Here is a 23,400-nt window from a genome sequence, read left to right on the forward strand (position 1 = left end):
ACAGGATATTGTATACATAACAAATAAATAAATATTAAAAAAAAAAAAAAAAGAAATCATTCCAAAACACAAATAAAAATCTCCATGACTCCTGATACAGATACTATGTACTGTTAATTGTTTGTATACTCAGCTTTTATTTAATAAAATAGAAAATTATCCTTCACATTGAAGATTAAACTATTTGTTCTAATAGTTGTGCGTCAAGTATTTTAGCCACATAGTTATTTATATAGACTCAATATTAAAATTAGACCCTCTTTTAAGTAGCTCACCTTGATAGTGTTTTAAATATTTAAATATTGTACTCCTTATTCTCAGCTCCCAATTATTTCCTGCTACTTTCTAAATCCTAATTATACTTCGCTCAGAACTTTTTAAAACTAAACTATTTCAAAGACAACCGCACCGGTTCACACGCCTACCCACCAAGCATCAAGCAACTTTCCTACTCGCCAGTTACTCCTTTCCTTTCCTAAACACTGATGCTCCCAATGGTTTATTTGTAGATGGTGACAGCTACCATTCGGGCACAGCAACCCACTGTCCCCAAATTTGGCTGAAGATCTCAAACTTCTAGAAAACTTAGTATTATGTAATAAAATAACTAAAAAACAACTGGAGAAAAGTTCCTGTTTTCAAGTAAGTGTGTTAAGGTGTTGTTCTAAAACTTCCTTTTAATTACTACCTAAAAATTAGTAAATTCATTTGATCACATGTACAAAATGGCCCACTATATAAAATGGTGAGACAATACTTTATCTAGCTGAACTGCCTAATTTTTGGATATTTTTAGGTCTCTTCGATCCATGCAAGTCTAATACATGGAAAAAAATACAGTTTTCACTCAACAGCAAATAGAATGGACATTAAAAAGCTGAAATTTATGGATGAGATGTGGGGCAAGAATGTATCTTCCAAACTAGAATCAGGGGTGCATGCCACTCACTCTAATACAGTAACTTGAAAAAGAAAACTGTCTTAAATCAAGCTAACACACAGAAACATCTGCTAGTCCTTGCACCCATGTGTTTGTTAGCTTCCCACATTGTACCTTTTTTAAAATGGAATTTTTGCTGTCGCTGTTTCCTCTTGTCCACTTCCTCCATTTTTCTCCAGCTCCCTTCCCTGCTGTCAACTGCAGGACCTTTCTTTTGACTGGGTGGCGCAGCCTTCTTTGAGGCCACTGTTTAGGGCACAAGTGCTATTACAATGGTGCGACCAGTATATTCTCCAATTCCGAAAGGCAATACACATCATCTTCACAATGTGTCTCACCTTCATTAGACAAGAGGAACGGAAGTCCCAATAAGAAGACATTCCCTCACACCTGAATCTCTAAGCAGGAACAGAGTGCTGCTGGACCCCCGACAAGGGCCTCTGGAGAACAGACATAAGACAATGTACCTCTCTTGGCTTGGCTCTTCCTCTTCATCTGAGTCTTTCTCAGAAGCCTCTGGCCTTTTAAGTTTCTTCTCTTTGTGCTTTGGTGTACTTTTTCTCCCGAGTAGCAGCTCATTTTCTTTTTTCTCTGCTGTTTCATAGTCTTCATCGACATCCTTATTTTCTGTATCATCTTTGATGAATTTATCTTCTATTTTCTCTTCTTCTATTTCTTTTTTAATAGCATTTGCATCTCGAACAATTTTCCTTCGCCCCTAGTAGAGGGGATAAAAGCTTTTAGAGAGCTAATACTACAAATGGAGAAAGGCATCTTTTACTGAAGCCTCTACAGTAGTGAGCAAGCTGCTTCCTGGCTTGAGTATGAATCAGAACAATTAACTCATTTGGACTATCTTTTGGAAGTAAGTGACTCATCAATATAAATCTCGCTCTTTTTTTTATCTGAGATGGGGTTTCTCTGTGTAAATTTTAATTATGCCTTACACTACCATGATCCCTGGACAAGTTATTATGTGTATTCATAAGGAAAGTCTTATCTCCTAGGGCTGGGAGTGCAGCTCAGTGTGAATGGAACCTTTTTCCAAGTGCACAGAGCTGGTTTCAGCACCTAGCACCCTAGCAACCCCCATAAAATCTTTGCTCACAACATTACTCTGTTTGGCAATGTCAGGGTTTTGGACAGGCTTAGCAAGTGTTCTTCCCAAGGGCACCACCCTTAACCTTATCCCGTTCTAAAAGACCTGGGAACTTGGATTTAAAAAAATTAAACTATCTATATGTTAATGATAAAATTTCCTAATAATTATGTTGGGCTGGCCAGATGGACCAAGGAGAAAAGGTACATACTTGCCACCAAGCCTGGTGACATGGTTCATGACTTATTTGGACTCGTGGTGGAAGGAAAAGTCACCCCCACAAATTATCCTCTGACCTTCATACACACACACACACACACACACACACACACACACAGTAAATGTTTTTTAAATAAAATGTTTGTTACTAATAATAACCTTTATAAATATACTCCCCTAACTTATGACCTCATTGAAAGGTCTGTGATCTCCAATCTTATTGTTTATTAAAATAAAAGTCAAATTTCAATATATTTTCTTACAATAAAAATCAAATATCAGTATATTTGTGTGTGATTATACACTAAGGACCCAATGGCACCAATGTTTAAAAAGTGAGATTTTGGGGCTTCAAGAGCACAGGCTGCTCTTCCACAGGGCCCCAGTTTGGTTCCCAGCACTCTTACCAAGTGGCTCACAACCGTTTTTAACTCCAGCTCCAAAAGATCCAACATCTTCTTCTGGACTTTGAGGGTCTCCACACACAAGTCAAACACACACACACACACACACACACACACACACACACACACACACACACACAAGCAAGCAAACAAAGTAATTAAAAAGTGAGATTTCTCTGAGTGAGTATCCAGAGCAGCACTGGGCCGGAAGAGGCACTACTGTCTCCAGTAGCCTCCATCAAACCGCCAGCAGGCCAACTGGCTTTGACACTGGTGAGCCTCTTCAAGACCTCAATTCTGCAGATCTACCTAACATGATGGCAGAACACATCCCTCCTACACTTAGAATTGGGGGATTTAAAAGAAAAAGGAAAAAAGTAAGTAAGGAGCTGGGGAGGTGGCTCAGCATGTTAGAGGGCTTGCTGTGCAAGCACGACAACCTGAGTTCAAATCCCTTTCAAATCCCTTGCACCCACCTCAAAAAAAAAAAAAAAAAAAAAAGCCACAGTGCTGGGAATTAGAGGAAGGGTCAGGGGAAGACAGCAGGGTCACTAGGAATTACTGGCTACAGCCGGCTTACAGGTAGTGAGAGAACAAGTTTCAAGGGACTAAGACAGAGAGGGACAGAGCAAGACATCTAACATCCTCCTATGGCCTCTGCATTTGCAGACATGTGCATGTACCACACACACACACACTCACAGCCCCCCAAACAAAAATCTAACAGTTGATTAAAGCATGGTATAGTTCACCCCTGTAATCCTAACATTTGAAAAATGGATGCTGGAGGGTCAGAAGTTAAAAGTTATTCACAGCTATATAATGAGTTGAGTCTAACTTGAGCTATGAGTCTCTTTCTCTAAAACTAAAAGAAATAAAATAACAAAACTTTTAAATAAAAATAAAAAACTTAGATGTACACATTTCATGAAAATATTTCACTTATTAGATGAGAGAATTGTCAGTTTAAAAACAGGGATTCTAATTCTAGATGCTGGAGAGACTGCCCCGTAGTTAAGAGCACTTGATGTTCTTGCAAAGAACAAGGTTCAATTCTCAGCACTCACATGGTGGCTCACAACCATCTGTAACTGCAGTTCCAGGGGATCTGGTGCTCTTTCCTGGCCTCTATGAGCTCCAGATATGCAGGTGACACACACAGACATACAGGAGGCAAACACCAATACACATAAAAATAAACCCTTTTAAAAAGAGAGAAAAGCAACCCCTCCACAAAAGCACAGATTCTGAAAAATTTCACTGTTCCTTTCCATTAAATATGGCTTCACCAACAAATAGGATGCATTAAAAACTGAAAGTCAGGCATAATGGTTGCACGCCTTGAATCCCACCCAGCTCTAGGGTGGCAGAAGTAAGTAGATCTCTGTGAGTCTGAGGCCAGCATGGTCCAGGACAGCCAGAGATACATAATAGAGAGACCCTGTCCCAAAAAAAAATTTTTTTTTGACCATATGGCAATCCATAAAATGACAAATCATGCTATGTAGCTATCACTGGGCATGGATCAGAATACTGAATGGTAATCCTTTATCTATGTTTAGTCAGTGAAGAGAAATACAGGGGGCAGTGTGTGTGAACATATATGTGTGCATGTACGCATGTGGTGTGCATGCGTGCGTATCTGTGTGTGTTAGAGAGAGAGAAAATATGAAGATAAAATCAATGTACAAACAAATAAAGTTGCATAGTATGCACATAGATTTACAGTCGGAGCACAGGAACTGTCAAGAGACTATACACTCAACTATTTAATAAGCACTTCCTATGTGCTGTGTGTGCTTCTTTATTCTAGAAGCATGGGATCACATCAATAAGCAAATTCAACACTCATCCTAGCCTTCAAGCAATGCAACCTTGGTACGGAGGGAGAGAAAGAGAAAAAAAAAAATCAATTCAGACATTCCAGCTAAGAGGAGTGAGAAGGGAGGAAAGCAGTGATTGTAAATAGTGCAACCAGTGCAAGTTTCATTGAGGTAACATTTTAGCAAGAAGAAAGAGTACATGGGACTGAGTCAGATGACAGAGACTTGAGCAGACTGTCACAGAAAGAAGACAGTGAGTTTTTTACATGTGTGTATTTTTTCCACTTGGTTTGGTTGTTGAGGACAGGGTTTCATGCTTTGGTTTAGGCTGGCCTGGACCACTCTGTGCAGTCCAGGTTGAACACAGGACGAGTCTCTTGTGCTTCAGGATCCTGAGCGCTGCGATTATAGGCATGAGCCACCATGCCTGGGGGGGGGGAGGGGGCTTTTTAAGTAGAGAAAGTATATGTGTTAACCGTACCCAGGAAAAGGTTGCTGATAACCTCGTTGCAACATTACTAATTACCATAACACAAACTAGGACTATGTCACAAAGTTTTGCATATATATATGTTAAAGGTCCACAATAAAACTTTTAAACGAATGCTTGTAGCAGATGAAACCACTAAGAACTCACTCTTGGAGACTTCTGCTCTGTGTCCTCTCTGTCGCTCTCACTGCTGGATTCGGTGTTCTCCTCGGGCTCACTCTTCACCTCCATCAAAGGCATCTCCTGGTTCGCGTTTAGAGCCTCTTCCATGGATTCTTCAAAGTCTTTTTTCTCAACTTTTACTTTGGGTTCATGGTGGTGAATAGTTCTGAACTGAATATTTGCAGAACGGCAGTACTCCTCAAAACCATAGAGATATCTAAACACACAATATTTCATCTTAAGAACTCCTAGTCTTTGCATTTATTGTGAATAAAAGGTAAATAAATGGTAAAAATTAAAAAGCATCCTTTGTCTGTTAGTACTCTCTGAATGTCTTTGATACAATTAAACAGAGGTACCAAAAACTAAAATATTGTCCAGAGAACCTGAGACGGTTACAATTTAACAGAGTCATCTCAGAACACTGTTCTAGAACAGAGGTTCTCAACCCGTGGGTCTGAATGACCCTTGAAGGCTGAATGACCCTTTCACAGGGGTCACCTAAGACTTTTGGAAAACACGTATCTTTACATTACAACTCAGAACGGTAGCAAAATTACAGCTATGAAGTAGCAACAAAAATAATTTTCTGGTTGGGGTCACCTCGCCATAAGGAACGGCATTGAAGGGTCGCAGCATTAAGAAGGCTGAGAGCCGCTGATCTAGAACATGTATGTAACCAGAGCTACAGCCTACATGCTGGACTGCAGCTAATGAGAACCCTGAAAGAGGAAATCAGCATCACATGGAAAGTGGAGAGAGCGGGCTCTAAACTCTCAATCTCCCAGCCTAAAGTGAACACTTATGTTCCTTGTTTGGAGCGCTAATGCATTAAAAGAAACCCGCTCCCTGAAAATGTTTATGTTTTTGGTTTTTCAAGACAGGGTTTCTCTGTGTAGCCCTGGTTGTCCTGGAAGCCTCTGCAGAACACGTGGGCCTAAGAGATCCACCTGCTTCTACCTTGAGTGCTTGGATAAAAGGTGTGCGCCACCACCATGCCTGGCTGACATTTATTCGTTAATGAAGCTGGACTACTTACTTTCTATAAGCAGTTTTTACATTGTAGGAAGCAGCTGAGTTCAAAATTGGAATGCCAAGGTCCATATAAATTTGCTTCCATACAGCACCACTGTCAATCTGAAAAAGATTTTGTTAATAATTATCAAAGGACACTAGCATTCCGTGTTCTTCGCACAAACAGTACTTGCAGAACACCGGTTACTTACATTGTCACATCCCCCCTGGTGGTAGACCAGTCTAAAGAGCTTGAAGAGATTGAGGTCTTTGTAGCCCAGAACAGGAGGTTTGTTGATTGGAGTACCTTTTTAATGTCAGAGGGAAAAATGAAGAATTCAGTCACACGAAAACTACTCATCTGAAAGTAAGGCTATCGGCCTCCAATTCAGCAAAATCCCCTAAGCGGAGGTGTGCATTTAAATCCTTCAATCACGTAGGACACAAAGTCTTCTCTGTGCTCCTTGTACTGTTACGCGGGCTCTATGGATTTCAGAAGTTCTGCCCTTCTATCAAGGTACCTCTATTCCGTGAAATGGCTAAAACTAAGTGAAAAACTGAGGTTGCTACGTGTGGCTGGCATTGCTGGCTCAGTACAGCATGAGCAAACGAAGCAGGAAGGCTACAGCTCCATCCTTGCTGCTTAGCCGCATGGAAAGCTGCATGCGGTTCTCTGCGGGATTACTTCTCAAAACTCCAGAATGGCTAGGCCAAATTACCTGAGGATTTTCTAGGACTAAAAAAATGTCAGTGTGACGATTTCCAAAAGTTCCATTTCTTCTACCTCTGTGGAAATCCTGTCCCACTCAGAAAGAAACCGATGTTCATTATCCTTAGCTTGTGGAGACCAAGGATCACATGGGCTTACTTGGCTGAGTCCAGCATTACCATTGTAGTTAATAACTACACAGAGAAATATTATGATTGGCCACTTTCTACTTCTGACTAATTTAATCTTCCAATAAATACCAGGGAGATCAGATTTAACTATGTAAATACTGATTTCCTATTATTCCACTTAAAATAGTTTGCCTTTATTCCAAATATCTAACTACCATCAGGTATGACTGATCCGTAGGCTTTTACTGGACTATGTGGCACTCCCAATACAGCAGAAACGATGTACATACCTCAAACATAAAGCCACAAAATGACATACCTCTGTCTTCCATAAACTTATAAAGCTGCTGCAGGAAGTTGTCCCTCTCTTCAGGATCAGGTTCTTCCTCAGGCTGCAAACACAAGCACAGTGAACAGAAAGAAATACGATGTTATTTGTGAATCCAGGAACCCCTGGTAGTCACATTTTAATGCTTTCAGGTTTTTTGCTGTTCAAACTCTAGGCCCCCCCAAATGCCAGAAACGTGCTCCACCACTGTGTCCATGCCCCGCTCCTAACTCACATTCTGATAACAAAGCTCTGTGGCAACGGTAGGCCAGGCTACTCCCTTCTCTCCACTTTCCACTCTGACTCTGCCTTGAGCATGGTCTAAAGACTAATAAGAATTAAGAGGAAAATATTCCAGAATGTAGCAAGAGGACTGGTTTTACCTCATTTGACTTTATTGGGGGGGGGGGGAAACTGTCATATGGCCCATAGAACTATATTGAAAGATAAACACAATAATGACAAAAAATACTTTTATAGAAAACAGTATCATTGAATGAATATAAACAAAGACTGTAATGTCAGTGGTAAAGGTGTTCTGTTTAGACGAGACTATTTTATTATTAATCGGAATTCATCGAAGTAAAGCTATATAAATTGTATTTTGGCGCAGACCTCATCACCTCCTTAATCTCCCCCTAGCCCGCTTTTCTCCAGTGCTTTCCTTGGATGGCATCTGTATTTGCCACTGTAACCCTTTAAGGCATTTATAGACAGCATCATGTCACAATGCCAAAAGGCTGGATACTCCTTACCTCTGCTTCAAAGTAAATCAAAGAAAGTCAACACATAATTACTTAATCGTGTGTGCGTCTATAGAAAATAAATTTCAAAAAACCACCTATTTATGTGTTCCTATTTATTAATTATGTAAATCTAATACTATTGTCTATAACACTATTATAGATTTAAAAGAAAATATCCTTAGGGTGTCAAGATGGCTCCTTAGGCAGAGGCACTACAACCACGCCTGACAACCTGAGTTCAGCCCTTGTACCCAAAGAGAACTGATGGTACAAGCTGTCCTCCTGCTTACACATATCATATAGCACGCATGCTCACACACAGAATGACAGATTGCCTATCAACACATATGCACAGCTTTTCTGGTTGTTTGGAGATTATGTTACAGGCAGGACAGGCTGACCTCTTGACCCTCCTGCTCTCTCCTCCCACATGCTGAGACTGTAGGCATACACCACACCTGACTTACAGAAATCATTGAAAATTCAGCAGTACTGTGGAGAAATTAATAAAACGCTTATGTTTCTTACATATAAAGGATCATGACATTAGAAGATTACTGTGTTCTATGAGAATAATTCAGATTTTTGCCTATTACAAACCATGTTTAGATGAAAAGCGATGTTCAGGCAATAAATATCGATTATTCAGTATCTAGAAAGCAACAGGCACTTTAAAAATCATGTTATCCTTTAAGAATCTTAATAGCTAATACTATTCCCAGGATCAATGAACATAGAGTTGATTAAAATATATAATAAAATCTAGGAGGCAGGCAGATCGCTGTGACTCCAAGGCCAACTTGGTCTACACAGTAAGTGTTAAAACAGCCAGATCTACATAAGACCCTGTCTTGAAAAAAATATAAATATATAAAATAAAACTTGTTCCCCAGCACAGGAAACAAAAATAAACCCACTAATTATAAATGGGAAACAAATAAGGTTATATCAAACTATGCTAAATTCTTCATGATTGAGGATAATTTTTACAGATTAAAAATTGATAGCTTAAACGCATTGAGTTAGTGGATAAATAAAGAGTATTTTAGGCTCTGTGAGGAAACATGCCATGAAATTTTAAGTTTAGGTGCAGTTCTAAGATACAAAAATAAAATCAGTAAGAAATTTAATTTATATATGTCGATTTTCTTGAAAGGAGATTTCCACCAAAAAATAAATAAGCCAAAAACAGCATTTTAAATTTACCTGATAATTTTGGCAAAAAATGAAATTCTTTAATCTCATAAGGAATTCTTCACCATAACTTTAAGTAGCTGTGTTACATAGACTAGGAAATGCCTCCCTGTGAGCCTTTTGTCTGGGATTCAGATCTGCTACTGTGGCTTGCTGTCACCTCCATACTTCTCACCCCTCTAGCATCTCTTTCCAGATGGGAAGCCAGGGGCTGCACTGTTCAGGCCCTAAGTGTGGGAAAGGGCAGGAAGAGGAAAGGTAGAGGACTCTGAATTGTCAGACTTCTGGCCATGTAGTCAAGCATCAGTCAAAATGGCCACGCAAGGAGGGGACTCTAAGGACACAAACGACACATGTAACATGATTATGATGTTAAGAAATTTATAAGCCGGGAGGTGGTGGTACACGCCTTGAATCCCAACACTCATGAGGCAGACAGATAAACAACTACCTGAAATACTAAGTTAGAATACAGTGGTGCCTAGGAACAGTATAAATTTCTTTCTTTCTTTCTTTTGTGGTTTTTTTGTTTGTTTCTTTGTTTGAGACAGGGTTTCTCTGTGTAGTTCTGGCTGTCCTGGAACTAGCTCTGTAGACCAGACTAGCCTCGAACTCACAGAGATCCACCTGCCTCTGCCTCCTGAGTGCTGGGATTAATGACATGAGCCACCATCGCCCAGCAGTTGGTGTTTTCTTTCATTCTTCTCCAGGCTGGCAGTGCTGAGGAGACTGTCAGCTTTGGATCATCGTTACTTTATTCATGGCTTTAATCTGTGAAGGCCGCACATAGTTAGACAACCCCTGTGTGATGAAAGGACATTTTTGCAAGTGAGTTGACAAGATTTTCTTCCGTGTTTCACACTGGCTAACAACCAATCCTCTGCATCAAGTCTTGAAAACGCGAAGGAATAAGAGTGGTTCGAGACAATCACGACACAGGTGATGCGCCACTGCTCACCCGCACCTTTCTCACGTGGACCTGGAAACGAATGCTTATTCAGAAAAGGCACAGACTCCAGTGACAAATGGACTTTATACCACTTTATTGGGGAGACAAACGTCATTTGTTACTCTTTTTTCTTTTCTTTCTTTCTTTCTTTCTTTCTTTCTTTCTGTCTGTCTTTCTGTCTGTCTTTCTTTCTTTCTTTTTTCCTTCCTTCCTTTACTTTCCCTTCCTTCCTTCCTTCTTTCTTAATTTTGGAGACAGTATCTCTTCTGCAATCTAGGCTAGTCTGGAATTAGTGGCAATCCTTTTGACCAAGTGCTGAGATTACAAGCATGAGCCACAAATGAAGTAATACAAGGTGCAAGTCAGAAAGGTATCCAAGCTGGCCCGGAACTCATAGCTATCCTCCTGCCTCTGACTAGAGTGCTGCAATTACAGGTGAGCACCACCGCCAATTCAATTTTCATTGTATTCAGCCTGTGACAGTTAACAGTGAGAAGAGAAACGGGAAGACAAGGCCAGCATTTGACTCATATGCCCAACGATGCAGGAGCTTCCGAGCAGTATCTGGGCGGTGACTGGGAGATATGAAACACAGGAGAGTGAGAATAAAAATGTCAACAGGGGTTAATTCATGAAAGCCAGACGTTCAAAGGCCAGGAATGAAAAGATACAAAACAACAAAAACCAATGCCAAAATCTTGTGTTCATCTGACATGGGCTCAAAGCTATTAAAGGGTTTCCAGTGGGCCAATTACAAATAAGCATTGTTAAAGACTCTTTGGTAAGGTCCAGAAAACTATCTCAAACTGGTCGAAGAAAAACATTATTAAAAAAAAAACACACAAAAGTATGAAAGAGAGAGAGAGAACACTATTACTTAGAGTACACTGTCTAAGAAGAGGTATTTTGAAGAAAAGTTGTGTTAAAGACTGTTCTACTTAACCTTCAAGCAACAGTCCAACACCTTGCCTCAAACAGGAATTTCCCAAGATTTTATATAATCCACATCTATTCATTTATTCAGAAACTAGGTGATGAGGGTTTAATATGGGCCAGGCTCTTAGTGCTAGCTGCCCAGGTACCCTGGGGAGAAAGGATGAGACACAAAGTCCCTGGCATACCTTGGGTTCATTTACAGCACAAGAAAGAAAAAAAAAACTGAAGTGCTTGTGAGAGCCCAGCCTAAGTATTCTCACAAGAAAAACTAAAAAATAGAGGGTAGCGCTGAGGGTAGGAGTCTGTTTTAAAGGAACCATAATGTGTCTAACTTCCCTCCATAATCCCCTCTCTCTCTCTCTCTCTCTCTCTCTCTCTCTCTCTCTCTCTCTCTCTCTTTCTCTGTGTTTATATGTTTATGCAGTTCTCATTTAAAAATCAACAAGTCTGTAAAAATAAGCAGAAAATATTGGGTCGCTCATCTTTACTTGTTCAACTACAGAGCTACGTACTTTAACAGTGATAATAAAAGGTGTATCTTACTAGTGGCAAATGTTAGAATACAGCAGATATATCACAACACCTCAACAACTAGTTAATAAAGACTTCAATTTAAAAGAAAAATCTTTTAAATTTTTAAAAAATGATTAGAAAGATAGTTCAGTCGTTAAGAGTACTTGTTGCTTTTGCAGGAAAAGGGTTGGTTCCCACTACCCACAGGGTCTCACAACCATCTGTAACTCCAATTCCAAGGGACCTGATACCTTATTCTGACCTCTGTGGACACCAAGCATGTACATACATTCAACAAAACACTCATACACATAAAATAAATAAACCTTGGTACAGTAATGTGCACTGCAGTCTCAGCTACTCAGGAGGCAGAACCAGAACTGCAGGAGCACAGGAATTCAAGGTCAGCCTGGGCAGCACAGCGACACCCCATCTCATAAAAGGAGAGAGGGAGAAAGAGAGGGAGAGATTAAAATCTTGATCTCTGATGAACAGCAAAGACCTATCTCCAAAGTTTCAATCATAAAAGCTGACAGTTGAGCAGGGAGTGGTAGGAGACAGCTGTAAACCCAGCACTGGGGAGGGGGCGCGGGGTAAAGGAAGGAGAGTTCAAGGTCATTGTCAGCTGGGGCTGAAGTCTGAGGATGGCCTTGGCTTCCAGAGCTCCTGTCTTAAATACACTGGAGCTGGTGAGACAGCTCAGGAAGAGTGGTTGCTACCAAGCACTGAGTACAAGCCGCAGGAGAGAACCAACTTCTGCAAGCAGTCCTTCAGCCTTGAGACAGACTATAGAGCATACACCTGCCTCCTCTACCCAAATAAATGCATACATAAATAAGTAAATACAAAACAAGAGAAAAATAAGTTTAAAAAATTAAGTTGGCAATATTTGTGTAAGGTCCAAGAGCCCAGACAGCAGTAAATTACCTGAATAAATAAACCTGGAATAAATGTGACATTAAGTAATGTTCAGCACAATGCTTTGAAAAAGAGATGGTATTACATAACACGCTTCAGAAATATTTCAATTCAGAAAGGTAAAAACCACAGCCTCTTTTGTGCCCTAAAATTATTTTATTCCCAAAGGGATCACAAGTAGTTTAAAAAACTGGCATCAGATCTAGTGCAGAGAACGGAATGGAGGGGGTACGTGTGGACGTGCAGTACACTCAGGTGCCACTGCGTTCGTCTAGGCTAGGACAGTGACTGCCTGGACTTTGGTAGGCAGAGTAGTTACTGAAAGAAGTGGGCAAATTAAAGAGCTATTCAGGTTGGTACAAGACAAAAGGTTTGTGTATCTGAATGGAGTTGGCAGGGAGGACTAAGGAAAGAATCAAGATGCCTTTTGTGTACTCCGTGTGTTCAGCTTAGACAGCAGGTATGGTGCATCTACTAAAATAAATTAGGAATGGCCAGGGGAGGACAAGGGAAGGTAAGTGAGGCCGTGAGCATACTGAGTTTGAATACTGATAAATAAAAAGAAATTTACACGCACAGTTTAGTATAAATGCGCGTAGCTGAGACAACTGAGATTACATATAGATTCAAAGCTATTCTATCATTTGGTTGGGAGGTAAACCAGAAAACAAACATCACCTGCTGAGATCTGAATGCTACTAAGGAGTAAGATGAGATAAGACACACTTCTGCTTGACCGTCAGCGAAGTTGTTCTGGTCATGATGACAGGACAAGACATACTACAGAGAGAGAATGAGAAGTCAGGGACAGTGCACGTAACTGAGCAGCCTGGCCAGAGGCAAGCACAGCCAGCAGTGGAGGGAACGCTGGGACCAGGGCGTGCAAACTGGACTCAACAAGGAAAAGCTGGAGTTGCTAGGGCAAGACTTCCTGATCCAGAGCAGAACCTCAGGGACGTGGCTCTCAGAGGACGCACAGTGTCGATTGTGCCTGAGCAGGCATACTGGAGGGTCTAAAACTACTCTCGTGAAGTTTATAGGGCTTAGTCTGCTCCCATTTGAAACTTAGAGGTTTCTTTCCAAAGCCAGAGTGAAGACAAGGTGACGTTCAAAGAAGATGACCTGACTATAGGCACTGAACTGACCAATAATAGCCAGGGACCCAAGAACGCCTGATCCTAAATTTACAGGCATACCATCCCTCACTGTTACACACACGTAGAGCACGTCCAGGAGCCCAAAGGATGTGTTTTATATTTCCAGTAAGACACTGCTTTACAACCTAACAACAACCTCCTTAAAATAATCATGTAACTCTTAAATTACCACAGTTAACTAAACCGAGGAACTTATTTTCCATTTGAAATGGTACATACATTGTCACCATCAAGATGTAATATAGGTGCTATAATCAAGTTTTTTTTATATCATTCAAACCTCTTATATGACCACAGGTATAAAGTATGATTACAAAGAAAGTGTTTTAAAAACAGAAAATGTAGCTGTATTAGAGGGCTGCAGAGATGGCTCCACTGTTAAAGAGCACTGGCAACTCTTCCAGAGAATCCTGATTCTCAGCACCCACATAGTGGTTCACAGCCATCCGTAACGCCAGTTCCAGAGGATCTGACACCCTCTTCTGGTCTCCATAGGCACCAGGCTCGAAAGTGGTGCACAGACCATACATGCAGATAGAACACCATACACACTAATCATTTTGGAAATGCAGCTAGCTGTATTTGTGTGAACAAATGTACAAATCTCATTAGTCTTATTGGGTGAATTTAGTGTGCTTCACATTTTAAGTTAAAACAGTAAAGATTTTTTTCAAAATTCATTAGGACTTTTAAAAAAAATTTTTTTTTTTTTTTTTTTTGGTTTTTCGAGACAGGGTTTCTCTGTAGCTTTGGAGCCTGTCCTGGAACTCCCTTGGTAGACCAGGCTGGCCTCGAACTCACAGAGATCCGCCTGCCTCTGCCTCCCAAGTGCTGGGATTACAGGCGTGCGCCACCACCGCCCGGCAAGATTTTTCTTTTTATGCATCTGAGTGTTTTGCCTGCATGTATGCCAGTGAACGACATGCAGGAACTACCTGAGAAGGCCAGCAGATGGCACTGGATGCCCTGGAGCTGGAATTACAGATGGCTGTAAACTGCCAAGTAGGTGCTGAGCACCAAACTGAGGTCCTTCTGCAGGATCTGCTGTTCTCTGACCCCTGAGCCATCTCCAGTCCAGTTAGGACATTTTTATTTCCTTGTTTAGTAGTCTAAATTTAAGCAAGTTGTTATGTTTGAATGTAAGTTATCTAAGTTATCTATTGAAGGCTGTTGTTCCAGATATACTTAATGCTTAGTTTTATTGGAGTTATTTGATATAGCTATAATTATTTATACTACATTTAAAAACCTTTAGCTTTTACTGACAGTTTCCTGAGTTTTCAGGTATTTCCTGTGGAACTATATACAAAGTGATTTTGAATAATCATCAACAAATGCCTTTAATCTACATGGTCATAGATTGACACAGGTGACATTTAAATACTAAAAATTTAACATTCATATTTCTCAGAAATAAAAACCTCAAACACTTATGACTTCTACAATAGTGGAAGATCATCTTGGGTAGCAAATGTGATGGCAATTCCTAGGAAATTCAAGATCAGAGAAATGAGTATATCAATCATTAGACTAAAAGAGAAGCAGTTCCTATAAAAACTTCACTAATTTTAATTTTCATTGCTAAACATGAAATCTGGTACACAAAGCTGACTTATAAAGCCATGATGATTTAAGCTAAAAATAGTTAAATTCCTCTTGATAATTAATCTTCTAACTTTTCACCCTTAGAAAACTCCCTACATTTATCCAGTATAATTCCAAGTCAAGAGAAATGAATAACTGCTAGCATTATTATATTCATATGGACTTCCAAATAAATTTCCTAGTTCAAAAAAATTTAGTAATGTCTTTTCTAATATAAAATTTTCTTGAAAAAGTTTTCTTAACAAAGACATTTAAATAACACCCACAAAAATAACCTCTAGGCTTTTCCCAAAATAATTATCTCTATGTTGTAGTTAGGAATACAGACAGGAACTATCCTCTGTCAGGTCCTCGCCCCAGCACAGTAGGAGGCATACTGCTTACACTTCAGTCTTGAAGTAGCATATGAGTAGAAAATCAAATATTAAATAAAAAAGCTACTGCTCCACAATAAAACTGTAGAATCTCCAATCTTCCTGCTCCCACTGTGTTGAAATACCCGGAGCACGATGGCTACAGAGGCTACTGCTCGTTCGCACTGCAGAAACAGCTAACACTTGTGTGATCTGCTGCATACGCCTGCCTGCTAGCCTGCACTGATGACAACATACAGTGCTGTTTAACGGCTCACAGGATGGTACAAGGGATCTTTAAGACTCTTGTAAAGCAGCATTCAGTGGTCCTAAGAAGTACACTATCAATACATCTTGGGAGGAATTATGATCTGTAATGTAAGACAAGAACTTAGCCTCACTGGTGTGGGAAAGGCCCATAATGACTAAGCCAGGTAGGCCCTGGCTTACCGGACTAGTCACCATGTACCATGCTCATATTTCTCCCTTTGCTATGTATAGTTTAAAGCATTTCTTGGTTGACCAGCATATTAAACGTTTTAAAATTGTTGTTCAAGACAAGTTAGAATGATTCAGCAACTAAATCTCAAATCCAAGAGCAAGGAAAATGCAGCTGATATTTTTTCCTAAAACAACCTAAATCTTCCTCAAGAAAACCCACTAAGGTAGCCAGAAAACTAGCTCACAACAAGTACATATCAATAAAGCAAATGCTATGAAAAATGAGCATCTGAAAAATAATTTAAAATAAACTGTATAACTCAAGCCTACATTTTGTGATTTTTGCTGTTATTTTTTAATAGGAACAAAGCAACCATGATCATTAAATTTTAGCAAGTTCACAAGAAACATATTGTAAAAAGATATCATTTTCTAAGTGTCCTTGTCTGTTAATTTTTCTTTACTATTACCTGCAATAGCTTCTGCTCTACTCATTTTTACTAATATTTATCACTCACAGCTTAAATGAAACATTACATTATTCTGAAATTAATCACTGTAACATGAGCACTATTTACTATTTTATAGGCGCCCTCTGCAACTTCTTTCAAAGCTCTTTTTAGCCTCTTTGTTTAAAATTTCAGGTTATTTTTTGAAGGGTGGGTAAAATGCCTTCTGGAAGGGACACCAACTAAAAGAACTAGCAAAAATAAAGAGACTAACCCTTTTTCAGCATTTGGCAATATAAGATTCTAATTGATGTTAAATAAAAATCCAGAACCTAAACCACAGACTGTTAACAGTTCACACCCTGAAACTGTGGCCTATTTACCCTGAAACACACAACCTAAAACTAAATACAGATAAAATACAGATATCACATATAATATTCAATTATTAACTCCTGAATTTTACCACACTGTCTCATCACTGTCATTCAAAACGCTGTCTTATGTTTGAAGAAAATACCCTTTAATCCTCTAAAAATAGATTCCTCCTGTCTTTTTTACAAGAAACAATTACACTTGGCTATAAGCTCTACATATCAGTCATATAATCAACACCCAAAAATTTAGTTAATTCCATTTTTGACAATCAAAACAATAACTAAATATTTTTTTAAAAAAATCTTACCTATGTGCTGCATTTCCTTTCAAATGCAAAATGGTTAGCTTCCCCTTCTACTTAGTCAGTGCAGGGTCTGGATATGCCAGTCTGACTGGCAAATACCTGCTGTCCCTCTTAGGGCATAGCATCCACGGGTTATACAGCAACTACTTACATTCTCTTCCACACAGAAATCAGACATTACATGAAAGGAAAAGAAAGACAGCCCATTTCAAAGCGGCTGGCAAACCTCCATTGGCAACCTGCCAAGCCTCTGCTAAACCTTCCTGTCTTTCTGAGCATGCTCACTTAAAACCAACAGCACGTTACTATGGCAACTCTGTAGGCAGCCTGGAAGTATGAACCGCCATTCTGATTTCAGAGTGTAAAAAGCCAAATGCTGCAGGGGAGGTCAAAGGAAAGAACTAGCGTGCACTCTTCCTCACACGCGAATCTAGTCCTGGCATTCCAGAAGCTCACATTTGTGTGTTTAAACACAAAAGCAGTCCATAGTTTCAGGCCTGACATTTTCATGCTCAAATAGATCTTCTTTTTCAATAAACTCATGCTCTTTGTTTTGCCTCTCAACAACCAAAATTACACTAGAAAATTTACCCCACTTAACAAAACACTGAAGAATAAACAGACAAACACCACGTGAGCAGCCATGGCAACTCCACAGATGATTCCTGTAACCACACTGGGAACACTGCAATATCACAAAGAAAACCACTCCTAATAAAAATATAATCTCAATCTTTTCTGTGATTTGTCAAGATGCCAGATGAATCTTTCTTTGGAAGGAATTAAGATATTTACCCCTAGAAGGTTTCCAAGTTAGGAGAAGCAAGACCTGGGTTCAAATCCCTCAGTTTCACAGTTTAGCTGTACAGCTGAGGACAATAACTTTCTGACTCTAATGGCACCCTGAAAGCAGGATGACAATTACTTCACACACTGACAGAAACACCCAACCCCTCCCCCACAAAATCTTACTGATTATCTCAGCAAAGTACTTTCTGATAACTTCACACTGAAAACTGGTACTGAGTTCTACACTACACAATGAACCAAACAGTGACACCTCCTCAATCAAATTAAGAAAGAAACGTTTCAGACAATATATATATAAAATCTAGACAGAGAACAAACACATGGAGATATTATTTTCACTAGAAAACAAAAACAAACAAACAAAACGTTGCCATGTTGCCTGGAGTTGGACCTACCAGTTCTTCTTCCTCCTTCTTGGCTTCTTTTTCCTTCTCCTCTTCGTTCTCCTCAGCTGGGCAGTCTTCCTCATCATCACTGCTGGATGACTCAAGAATCTCACTTATGTCCATTTTCCAATTATCAGGAACGATTCTAGCTTTTAAGAAGATACTTGCTCTCTGCAGCCCTGAAAGGAAACATGGACTCCAGCTGTTGTCACTGAACGAAGAACATGGACTTAAGGGAGATGCATGTCTTTCCAGGCTAGAGAGCTCAGTCCCAAACCAGTCATCATTCATAAAGTGGCGGAGGACATGTGAGTACTTCATGAGTAGAAGAGCATGTAGATTTACAACAAAGTTTGTTTATTGTGAGACAGGGTCTCACTATGTCACCATGTAGCCCAATCTAGCTTTGAACCTGTGATCCATAGGCCTCCACCTCCCAAGTAAAACTACGCCTGGCAGATTAGAAGTAGCCTTTTAGAAAAAAAGATTTATATTTATTTTATGTGCACAAGCGATCTACCAGATTTATGAGCACACGAGTCCACCAGACGCATTAAATCCCCTGGAACTGTTTGCAGATGGTTGTGAACTGCCCTGTGGGTGATGAGAACCAAACCTGGGACCTCTGCAAGAGCAGAAAGTGCTCTTAACCGCCGCGCCATCCCTCCAGCCCCACTATTAGATGCTGATGGTCAGCAGGTGTGGAAGCGCAGGACTCTAGTCCCAGCCCTCAGGAGCAGAGGCAGATGGATCTCTGTGAGTTCAAGGCCTCTGGTCTACAGAGTGAGTTCCAGGACCAGAGCTATGTAGAGACACTTTATCCTGTACCCTTCAAAAAGAAAAAATATTGCCAGGCAGTGGTGACACACACCCCGAATTCTAGTACTTGGGAAGCAGAGGCAGGTGGCTTTCTGTGAGTTCAAGGCCAGCCTGGTCTACAGAGTGAGTTCTAGGACAGCCAAGGATACACAGAGAAATCCTGACTCAAAAACAGAAGGAGGAGGAAGGAAGAAGAGGAGGAGGTGGAGGAGGAGGAAGAAGAAATATTAATGACCAAACACGCAAAGTTAAATTTGTAAAGTTTACAAACCAAGTATTTTATGGAGACATTAATAAAAATGCCTTTAGGAGTGTGTCCAACACATTATCTGTGAGGTTCATACTCAGGAACCATGCAACCAAGCAACAAGGGAAAGGAAAAGCAAAACAACTCATTATATTTTACCAGCCACATGCAGCCTATAGACTACAGGCTGGACACGGGATTCCAAACAGTTACTCTCGTCATAGACTGGTCAGGATTGTTCCATGTGTTATTTTCCAGACAGTCATGTCACACTGACATACTGACTCAGCTTTCTTTTACCTGGTTTAGCACAGAGCTCAGATTCCGGCAGATTGAGAATGTCTAGTTCCTTAATGTCCTTTCTTGCTATGGAGTAACTATTAAAAAGAACAAAATGGGGACAACTACTTATTAAATAAAAAACAAACAAACAAAAATCATTTGAACAGTACACATTAACACATTCATTAGACCTCAAAAAAAAATCAAAATTATTTTATCCTATAGTGTTTTAGAAGTTGCAGGCCATGAATGACCTGCTCCTTAAGAACGTATTGGAAGTAATACAGACAAAGCTAGTATTTTTAAATTTCATGTACTTAAAGTACTCTTATTTGAGAAATTCAATGTTTCCAATTATACAACCTTCCTATAGACAAGAGTTTCTACAAACATAGTCATTTCAATACTTACAGATAACACATATTTTGCTCAGTGTTCCCTAATTTTTGTTAATTTGTTAAAATATTTTGACTGTTATGTATATTATGGTATATTTTTCAAAGAGAATAACAAATATATATATACTTAATTTTACTATTCTCTAAAGAAAAATGTGAAATTAGTAGAAAGTTTCTAAAAATCTGTTTTTCAAAATAAAGAGTAAAAGTAATTATTCTACTAATGACTGTTAAGTTTCATAATTCATAATATGAAATAACACATGATAAAAATCCAAAATTTTTCAATTAAAAAACTATATACACCTTATTTACAAATAAATGTCTTTTAAAACTGTTCACACATATTGAATTTTTATATGTTTATCAGCTAAAAGCACCCTAACTTTGAACACAGTAAGGAACAACTTCTCAACCCCCTCTCAAGGGACTCGTGTTATGGTGGGTGCCCATCACTCTGTCCCATCCGCATGAATCACACCAGGTGTTTCATTACTCACAATTTAGAATCAATAAATGATCGAACTAAACACTGGTCCTTTTTCACTGTGACATCATCATTGCAGCTGGGAGAGATGACCTGGAATAGAAATTCAGAATCTACTGACTCCTCTTACTCAGAGAAGAAAAAAAAATTTTTGTTTGCTTGCTTGCTAACTAAAAAAATATTTTTCAGAGCTCTAAGTAATTAAACCCAAGGCCTTTTATATGCTAGGGAAGCACTCAACCACTGAGTTATAGCCCTAGCCAAGAATCTGTGTAAGCTTTTTATTATGCCTATTTGTCTGTGTGCAGGGTGGGGAGAGCTCAAGTAAGCCATGGCACTCATACAGGTTAAAGGACAACTTGTAAGACGTGGTTCTCTTAAAAATCAGTATGGCGATTTCTCACAAAGTTAGGAATCAGTCTACCTCAAGACCCAGTAATACCGCTCTTGGGCATATACCCAAAGAATGCACACTCATACTACAAGGACATTTGCAATAGCCAGAACCTGGAGACAACCTAGATGTCCTGAACTGAAGAATGGTTAAGGAAAATATGGTACATTTGCACAATGGAGTACTATTCAGCAATAAAAAATAATGATGTCTTGAAATTTGCGAGTTAATCAATGGAACTAGAAAAAAGAATCTGAGTGAGGTCACCCAGACCCAGAAAAACAAATATCACATGTACTCACTCATAAGTGGCTTTTAGACATAAAGCAAAGAATAACCAGCCTACAGTCCACAACCTCAGAGAACCTAGACAGCAAAGACCCTAAGAGAGACATACATAGATCTGCCCAGGACGGAGAAAAAGACAAGATCTCCTTAGTAAATCAGGGGAGTGGGGGGGGGGGGGGCAGGAAGGAGGGTGGAAGGGGAGAGGGGAGAAAAGAAGGGGATGAGGAAAAACGTATAGCTCAATTAAAAACAATAAAGTATATATGAAAAAAAGACATGGTTCTCTCTTTCACCACGTGAGTCTTTAAGGGATTCAACTCAGGTTGTCAGAGTTAGTGGCAAGCATCTTTACCTATTGAGCCATCTTACCAGGTCTAAGAATTTTAAGTACTTTTAAAATAATTTAAGTAATTTTAAAGATAACTTAAGGGGCAAGGGGACTGAAGAGACAGCTCAGCAGCTGAGAGGACCCAGATGGCTCAGGTTCTGTTTCAAATGCCCACACGTGGCTCTCAATTGTCTGTAACTTGAATTCTGGCCTCCACAGGTGACAACCACCCTGTGATACACAGACATACATGCAGGCAAAACACCCCATATACAAAGAAACACAATTTAAAAATTAAAAGTTAATGTCAAGTGAATTATATTTTACAAGAAATAGCTTAATTGCTAATAGATCTCATTATTAATAAATTATAAAAGTATTTTATTATTTTTAACATATTGGCTTTCTAGAAACTTAACATAGTCATTAGGTAATATAAAATAAATAATGAAATATAAATTAAAATACTATTGCTTTAAAAATTCTAACCTAAATAAAAATGACTACACTTATGTATTTGTGTGGGAGGGCACACATGTATCCAGCACTCGTGAGGGTAGTACTTCATCCTATTTTCCTTCCCCCATATGGGTCCTGGGATCAAGACCAGGCTATAGGCTTGGCACGAGCAGCACCTTTACCTGTGGGAGGATCTCACCAGCCCAAGACTTGACTTTGTATCCAAAACAAGAGCATTTACGGATATGTGGGCTATTCTTTATTTTCGTAAGCTAGGGTTCCTGTAGCACAGGTTGGCCTCCAATTTACCACCTAGCGAGACTGACTGATCCCTATGCCAACCCCATCTTCACTCAGGGCACAGACTGCAGGTGTGAGCAGCGCAGCTGGCAGGCATGAATGCAGGAGCTGCAACGGAAATCTGGCATATTCCATCACCTGTGAACTAATGGCCTCCATACTGACTCCTGTCACTTCCAGTCTTTCTAATAATGGAGCAAACAAACTGTCTTGTGAACATTCCCAAATGTGCAGTGCAAATGGCATTCTATGCCAAAGCTATCGGCAGAATTATCTCCTATATTCAGATGACCATGTAAAGACCCTTCTGCCTCAAGGATCAACTATCCTTGCATTCTATTCTCCCCTACTCTTGCGAACAGTCAGTCACAGAGGACTCTCGGTGAAAGACATACCACCAAGCAGTCTTCCCTCACAAAATGTCCTCGATTGCTCATCTGTCCTCATTCTTCCTGTGTATGCAAGGACTGGCATGTCTAAAAAATCTAAGTGCATCTTTCCTGTCTATTATGCCCTTATTCTAGTTTATGTGCCAGTACTAAAAAAATTACTATAGAACTCCTTTTTTGTTGTTCTTTGTTTTTTTTGGAGACAGGGTTTCTTTGTGTAGCCCTGGCTATCCTAGAACTAGCTCTGTAGAGCAGACCGGCCTTGAACTCACAGGGATCCGCCTGCCTCTGTCTCCCGAGTGCTGGGATTAGAGGTGTGGGGCACCACCGCCAGTCTGACAAGCTCTACGACATGTCAGGTTAGCCTCCACCTCCTGGCTGAAGCAAGCCTCCTGTTTCTAACTGCTGAGATGCTGAGATTGCAGCTGCACAGAACCACATCTGAGTAAAGATGGCTGAGAAGGGAACCGTTGTGAGGTGGTCACTTTTCAATGATTTCTCCTAAAAACTCATATCTAGATAATTAGCTTGAATGCAGTAAAGAATTAAGG

The 23,400-nt window shown here is 39.8% G+C and overlaps 1 protein-coding gene across 2 annotated transcripts in view; it reads right to left on the bottom strand.

Moving 5' to 3' along the window:
* Positions 1-23,400, bottom strand: part of Arid4a (AT-rich interaction domain 4A) — a 66,658-nt gene that overhangs the window by 17,974 nt on the left and 25,284 nt on the right. For both annotated transcript variants that reach the window (XR_003376952.1, XM_005343189.3), the window contains exons 9-16: positions 20,705-20,784; positions 19,825-19,901; positions 18,468-18,637; positions 7,311-7,383; positions 6,364-6,458; positions 6,177-6,274; positions 5,123-5,354; positions 1,408-1,658 (exon numbers count right to left, since the gene is read on the bottom strand). Coding sequence is in view for 1 of the 2 variants with exons in the window: in XM_005343189.3 (XP_005343246.1) it covers positions 1,408-1,658; positions 5,123-5,354; positions 6,177-6,274; positions 6,364-6,458; positions 7,311-7,383; positions 18,468-18,637; positions 19,825-19,901; positions 20,705-20,784 (1,076 nt within the window). In the remaining variant the exon portion in view is untranslated. The remainder of the gene's footprint in view (positions 1-1,407; positions 1,659-5,122; positions 5,355-6,176; positions 6,275-6,363; positions 6,459-7,310; positions 7,384-18,467; positions 18,638-19,824; positions 19,902-20,704; positions 20,785-23,400) is intronic.

This window comes from Microtus ochrogaster, chromosome 1 (genome assembly GCF_000317375.1).
Source record: "Microtus ochrogaster isolate Prairie Vole_2 chromosome 1, MicOch1.0, whole genome shotgun sequence".
Lineage (NCBI taxonomy): Eukaryota > Metazoa > Chordata > Mammalia > Rodentia > Cricetidae > Microtus > Microtus ochrogaster.